General features: G+C 44.7%; 1 protein-coding gene across 1 annotated transcript in view; it reads right to left on the bottom strand.

The window, feature by feature from the left end:
- The window catches only part of LOC135100157 (broad-complex core protein-like), a 47571-nt gene that overhangs the window by 399 nt on the left and 39672 nt on the right, over positions 1-7500 (bottom strand). Inside the window, exon 6 of the mRNA XM_064003124.1 lies at positions 1-7500. This exon is cut by the window's left edge and continues 399 nt beyond it; it is cut by the window's right edge and continues 253 nt beyond it. Coding sequence (XP_063859194.1) covers positions 6990-7500 — 511 coding nt within the window. The 3' untranslated portion in view covers positions 1-6989.

The following is a 7500-nucleotide window of genomic DNA, read 5'->3' as shown; positions in this document are numbered from 1 at the left end:
TTTTCTTCATATAAAATTATAAAAGTTCTGAAAAAGGCTGTATAAGAGATATATATATCATCTATACTTTTGTTTGTTTGTTTGTTTGTGTGTTTGTCGTGTGAGTTTGGGATGACAGTGCTGGGCTTTACAAAAATATATGAATGAAGGCGGAGATAACCAGCCAGGGAGGTCATAGTGCTTCTCACGGGGGAGGGTCTCAAAGGGGTCACTGGGTCACCTCCGGCAGCAGCAGCAGGAGGTCACCAAGGGAAGACTACAGTGTGACTCGTAATGGAAAAAAAAGGTTGTCTACTAACACCATACAAAGTGATTCAGTCTCCCTACAGCGGCCATTGCTTTCCGTGCATGGGCCGCCACGCCCACTACTGTACTGTTCCTTTTGCTTTTATTTTACCATTTTTTTTTTCTCCCATCCAGGAGTGGACCCTTTGGAAACTGTTTCAAACGTAAACACTGGCTTCATTTCTTTTTTCCAATATTTCTTTTTTTGTGTCCAAATCTTGGCCACACAGTTTTATTTTGACCGAGGAAGCATTTTTTACATTCCTCAGTGTGATCCACTCGTTGCTCCACTTTTTGGTCCACGCGCAACAAGCCGTAGTGTGGATGAGGCCCGTCACTTTACTGGTTTGTGTATCTTTTCTAATCGTTCCTCGCCGAACCGTTGGTCACTCGCGCTGGTTCCCGCCTTGGCCGGGACACAGGGCAGACACCGGGTCCCTCCGTCACCAGGAGAGGCAGTGTTCAGTGTTCACAGGGAAAGTGTGACTCACGGTATAAATATTTCATTGTTGTTTCCCCTGAGGGTTGGTTCCTTGTCACTCCATGATTATCTAGGTTGCAAACATTTTTATATATTATATTTTTTAAATATTTTATGAAAAAAAACATCAAACACAACTCACTTTCCATATTTTATACAGACCAAAATATATATATATTTATTTATATTTATATATGTATATGTATATATAAAAAAAGACATAACATGAGAAATATATTAATAACTCTCTACGCTACAGCCTATCGCTACATCACTCACGAAAGAAAACCGAAGTCGACGGTGAGAGAAAAAAATGCACTATCCAGACAAATGCACGGAGGCTGCGGAGGACTTGACGAACAGATATGTAGCTTTGTACTAAACCAACAAACAAAGAAACAGTCCACGTTATATTAAACCCCTTTCTACGTACATACAAACGTCGGTGAAATAGAGAGACAGTGGGAGAAGAAATCATAATATTCTACAACCCGGGAATTATTATTACAATATAAACTGCCTTACCCATCTATCGCAAAACGTGACATGTACAAAAAACACATTAAAAATTACGTTGGTAAACCGACAAGCGCGTTGAGAGGAGGATGAGGAGCTGGGGGGAAGAGGGGAAAGCTGGAGGGGAAGACGAGATGGGTTAAAGGGGGAAGGGGGAGAAGGGGGAAGAGGGGAGAGTCATCGGTCCTACAAATTATTGGGGAGGGGGAAAGGGAAAGAGGGGAGAAGCAAAGCGGCCTCGTATGTTGCTTGAATTAAAATATAAAACAAAAAAAAGACATTTCACTCGATAAATTTCCTTCTTGTAAAATATTTTCTGCATTAATAAAAAAAAAACTGAATATTCGAACGGAAACATAAACGAAATAAATGACTTCAGAAAATAAAATCTAAATACATATATATATAAAAAGAAAGCGAACGAACTCAAAGATAATAAAATAATCACAATAGAAAAAAAAAAGACGGAAAAATAATACGTGTCGCTGGAAGATTCCTGTGAATAAACGCCAATTGCATGAAACTAAAACTAACAAAAAAAAAGAAGAAAAAAGAAAGAAAAAAATGGAGGTATCGTTTTCAAGTTTCCGGTTGAGTTGGCTGAGCAGAGCGAGTGTGAGAGAGCGTGAGTGAGTGCATCGTGACCGCCGTGTGTGAGTGCGTGGGTGTGATGGGTGGGTGGCAAACAGAGGGGCGGAATAAGGCATGAGAGAGAGAGAGAGAGAGAGAGAGAGAGAGAGAGAGAGAGAGAGAGAGAGAGAGAGAGAGAGAGAGAGAGAGAGAGAGAGAGAGAGAGAGAGAGAGAGAGAGAGAGAGAGAATAAACGTTGGGAAAGTTAGGCATACACGAATTGAGGGATAAGAAAATAGAAGTCAGGTGATTTGATTGACTGATTAATTGATCTAAAGAAACGCAGTATGGCAATCAACTTTGAAAAAAAAAAAACACAAGTAGAAAACGAGTGGAACTTGGACAGAGCTGATTACGAATATACAGGTATGGGAGAGTAAGAAGAGAGCAGATGAGTGATGGTTGAGAATGGGGAAGCATACGTAGCTGAGACGAGGATAAGGAAGCAGTGAGGTAGGTCAGGTATGGCCGGCAGGTGAGGCAGCATCGCGGGACGAAACCTGCAGCCCGCCGAGCCCTCACCTGTCCCACCTGTCCTGTATTATAACTGAACAATTTTTGCGCCTCTCCTTTTCGACTCTGCTCAGTTTATCGCCGGTTTTAAAAGCGAAATTTTGTTCACTGTGCCGTGGATTTATCAAAATACATTTTTTTTTATTCATGGATTAGCTTAAATTTCCGTTTTTTCACATCGAATTTCTTTTTACATCGATTTACACGCGCACGAAAAATAGGAAAATTGTGAACGCGTATTTTTTTTTTCGGTCCACACGAAGCGAAATGTTTGAAAAAGGTTAATATTTTCGTTTCGTTCGACTTGGTAATGAGTTGGAGGCGATAATGTGCGCACGTTTTCCTTCATAATTTGCCGTGATATGATTGTCTTCATCTTGAGCGTGAGGTTGTCGACACACGAGCTTGAAGAAGAGGAGGAGAAAGAGGAGGAGAAGAAAGAGAAAGAAAGAAGAAGAAGAGAAAATAAACAAAGATACAGAGTGCCTGTAGAAGAAGGGAAAGAGAAGATAGCGAGGCATTAGTGCGGAAGAAAGAGAATACAATTGAAGGGTAGAGGGGAGTGAAAGAGCAGGAGGACAAGAAGTTAGGAAAGAAGCCAATACGAAAATGGAAATAAGAGAAGGGAAAGAGGATAACATACGAATGGTGATACTTGAGGAGGGAGAGAGAGAGAGAAGAAAGAGCGATGTGAGGGAATGAAGGAGAGTGAAGGAATAAAGAAGATTAGGACACTGGTAGGGACGATGGAGGAAAGAGGGGATGGGAGGGAGGATGTGGGACCAAGAGAGAGAGAGAGAGAGAGAGAGAGAGAGAGAGAGAGAGAGAGAGAGAGAGAGAGAGAGAGAGAGAGAGAGAGAGAGAGAGAGAGAGACTTTGTCCACTATCGATATAAATTCCCGACATATATATTAAGTCTCCAGATGGTAGGAGCGAACACACACACACACACACACACACACACACACACACACACACACACACACACACACACACACACACACACACACACACACACACACACACACACACACACACACACACACACAAGACGGTGGAGGCGCGCCATCCTCTCGACGTGGCATTGGCAACATGGCAACGCGGCAACCTTGTAATAGCGAGAAGTGCAACTGGTACCCGAAATCTTAACGGTAGCAAATAAATAATAATGATGGTAATAGTAATAATAATAGTACGGCAATATATTATGATAAAAAAAGGACATCTGCTAAAGAATAAGTGTGAAGTAAGCCCACCACTCGAACCGCGGCTCAGGGGAGGAAAGAAAACGGGATCTTGGACTCTTACTATTTTTTTTAAGGGAGTCTTAAGTATCTTTTTGTTATTTTCTTTAAGGTACAAAATGGAAGCGTGATTGGTCGGCTTGGGTATGACGTAGGCACGGTACAGTATCACAATGGACCAATCAGCTGTGTGCCGGTGTTTTGTTGTTGTTGTTGTTGTTGTTAGTAGTAGTGATGGTGGTGATGGAGATGGTGGTGGTGTCCTGTTAGTAAATACGGCAATAAAGACATGATTAGTTATTTATCGACGAATGAAAGCCTCTGAAGGTCGTGTGTGTGTGTGTGTGTGTGTGTGTGTGTGTGTGTGTGTGTGTGTGTGTGTGTGTGTGTGTCGGTATAGTGACTGGCGGGGCTGAATAAAGGTCCTCTCGGCCAATCATCGTTGTGGATTCTTTTCTTCCTAGACTGGCGACCAATCAGAAACGTGTGTCGGTTCTCGGTAGCCAATAGGAGGCGGCTGGTAGGAGGGGCGGGTTACGTAGCCTCTGGGGTGGTGGGGGGGACGTGATGGGACGGGATGGGGAGGAAGGGAAGGGGAAGGGAAGGGAAGGGAATGGGGACAGCGCCGGTGGTCCCTTGCTAGATTAAATTCATTAACTTAAGTAATAAATAATAATAACCATATTAATAATATCGAATATCTAGTATTGCATATATTACTCTGATATAAGAACTCTCTTTACAAGGAAGAAAAACAACAAAAAAAGTAGCTAAAAACAAATAGAGAGGAAAACAAAAAATCACACACGCACACGCACACACACACACACGTACAAAATAGGCTCCCTCGTTCAGAAACAACAGCGTAACGGGAGGCGAAGCTCCGTCTTGTAGCGGCTTCCTGTACAGACACACAGACAGGCTGACGCTCAGAGATGTACCGCTGATGGAGCGAGAGAGAGAGAGAGACAGAGGCTAAGAGAGGGAGAGAGAGAGAGACGAGAAAAGGAAAGTTACAAGGCAAAGAAAACGGGATACTGCTAAAACTAAAAGCAGTACCCTTCCTTGCTCCTTCCTTCCTTCCTTCCTCCTCCTCCTCCTCCTCCTCCTCCTCTTAGTCCTTTCTGCTTCCCTCTTCCTTCCCTCCAAGCAGCAGATACAAGGTTACCTGAGCGCCGACCCGACACACACTGCTTCCTGCTTAATTAATCAGCTGTCCAGGTGTTTGGGTGACAATCCCTCCTTCACTTCTATTTTGTGTTTTTCTTTCGTTTTCTGTTGATGTATTGTCATTTTTTTCATATTTTTATTCATAGTTTTCTTTTTCTTTCCTTTTCTTTTATCCTTTTCTTACTTTTCTTTCCTTCCTCCTTTCTTTGTTTTTCTGTCTGCATTTCTATCTTCTATCTTCTTCATCATCATCATCATCTTCTTCTTCTTCTTTTTCTTCTTCTTCTTCTTCTTTATCTTCTTGGTAAACGAATATAAAATACTCTCTAAGTTAAGGAGGGTGAATAGGGAGAGGGAGGGAGGGTACAAGAGAGCGTGGGCGTTTGGTGGAGTGGGCGGAGTTGTGGGTGGAGGGTGGGGAGGGGGAGCCAAGAGGAGCAGCCCACGCCCATCATGTTACTGCTATGACGTCACTTCCGGCTTCATTAATATTAGTTATGTAATTAATTAATACAAAGGACTACGAACAATACCTTCTCGTGCCAAGTCATGATAATAAAGGAATCGTGAGGAACAAGTGATAATAATGATAATAATGACAATGATAATGGTAATAATAACAACAATGCGTACCTGATTTCACATTAAAACAACCTTTGAATTTTTTAAACATTATGAAATTAATCAGCTCATCAACAATTTCTTAAGGGTACTAGAATATATTATTATTATATTACTTAAGATAAATTGGTACCGTAATAATAATAATAATAATAATAATAATAATAATAATAATAATAATAATAATCAATGAATTAACATATTGACTTGGTGCTTTTTTTCATAATTTTATTTTTTTAGACTTCTTACTCGAAGTGTTTAAGTTTACGTTACTCACTACATAATTGTTTTAACTCTGCTTTAGATATTACTCAGTAGACTTGAATGACTGCGGCACACGACCATTACTCCTCTACTACCTTACTAGCTTTGGTCCAAACACAACGCGAAGATCACACGGGCAGAGAGAGAGAGAGAGAGAGAGAGAGAGAGAGAGAGAGAGAGAGAGAGAGAGAGAGAGAGAGAGAGAGAGAGAGAGAGAGAGAGAGAGAGAGAGAGAGAGAGAGAGAGAGAGAGAGAGAGAAAGGAGAATATTATCCTCCTATTTGTGAGTTTCTTCATAAATGCATCATTTGGCATCTCACCTTAACTAAGATACCTTGTTTTTCCTCTCTACTCTTCCGGGTCGGCGCCTTCTTGCTGAGATCCTGCTCTAACCTACTATTCACTACACACGCCTACACACACACACACACACACACACACACACACACACACACACACACACACACACACACACACACACACACACACACACACACACACACACACACACACACACACACACACACACACACACACACACACACACACACACACACGCCCATACGCACGCGTCCATGTCAAGGCATTCACAACACACACAGTTGTAAAGTTATGTGCGCTTGTGTCCGTGTTTGGTAAGTGCGGTCCAGACGCGACTCATGTGCTGACAATGGTGTGTGTGTGCGTGGAAACACACACACACACACACACACACACACACACACACACACACACACACACACACACACACACACACACACACACACACACACACACACACACACACACACACACACACACACACACATTTTTTCCGGCGTGAGATTCCTGACGAACTTAGTTCCTCGAGACAAACAGACAGAGACAGAGGAGCGCCGGAGGAAGAGGAGGAGGTGGAAGAGGAGGAGGTGAAGGTGGAAGAGGAGGTGGAGGGTAGGGGATGGCTCTTGGCAGTGGGGGGAGGGGAGGCGGGACCATCATCAGAGGCACACTTAACATAATGTCATGCTGTAGGAGCGTCTATAAATAACTACTGCACTATATTGCACGTGTCCTGGTTATCACTAGGTAATACAACCGGTATACTGCATCACGGAGGAGGGGAGGCAGGGGGCACAAGGCACGCGGTAAGGCCTCAGACGGGAGGGGGCGGGGCGGGGTGGTCGGCATCACAGACCCTCGGGGATTGTCGCCGCGGAGGGGAGGGGAGGGATGAGAGGCACAACCCCAACATTGCACGTGAGAGAGGTCGGGCCGGAGGGTGGTTACACCTTGTCCACCTGCTGCATCTGCTGCATCAGCTGCTCCTGCAGGTGCGGGACATCGCGGCCCAGGCCGGGCGACACGGCCGCTACCTCACGGAAGATGGTGTGGCCCTCCTTGCCCGGGCGGTGCACGGACCGGATGTGGGACATCATGTTGTCTTTGCGCTTGAATTCCTTGCCGCACACGTGGCACTTGTGGGCGCGGCGGTCAGTGTGGACGGTGATGTAATGGCGGTGGAAGTTGGACGGGTGGGTGAAGGTCTGGAAGCACTTGGAGCACTTGAAGCCGTTGTCCTGGATGCAGTAGCTCATGATGGGCACCGACACCTTGTTGTTGTTGTTGGTGCCTCGCTCGCTGCCGCCGCTGCCTCCGCCGCCACCGCCACTGCCGCCTCCTGAGGTGGGCGACGACTGGCTGGGCTTCTGAGGGGAGGAGGTGTGAGGGGAGTGGGGGGAGGAGTCAGCCCCCTCCCGCTCCCCCTCCCGCTCGTACACGCCGTGGAGGCCAAAC

The sequence above is a fragment of the Scylla paramamosain genome, chromosome 4, assembly GCF_035594125.1.
Source record: "Scylla paramamosain isolate STU-SP2022 chromosome 4, ASM3559412v1, whole genome shotgun sequence".
Lineage (NCBI taxonomy): Eukaryota > Metazoa > Arthropoda > Malacostraca > Decapoda > Portunidae > Scylla > Scylla paramamosain.
This window is presented reverse-complemented; position numbering and strand designations above follow the sequence as displayed.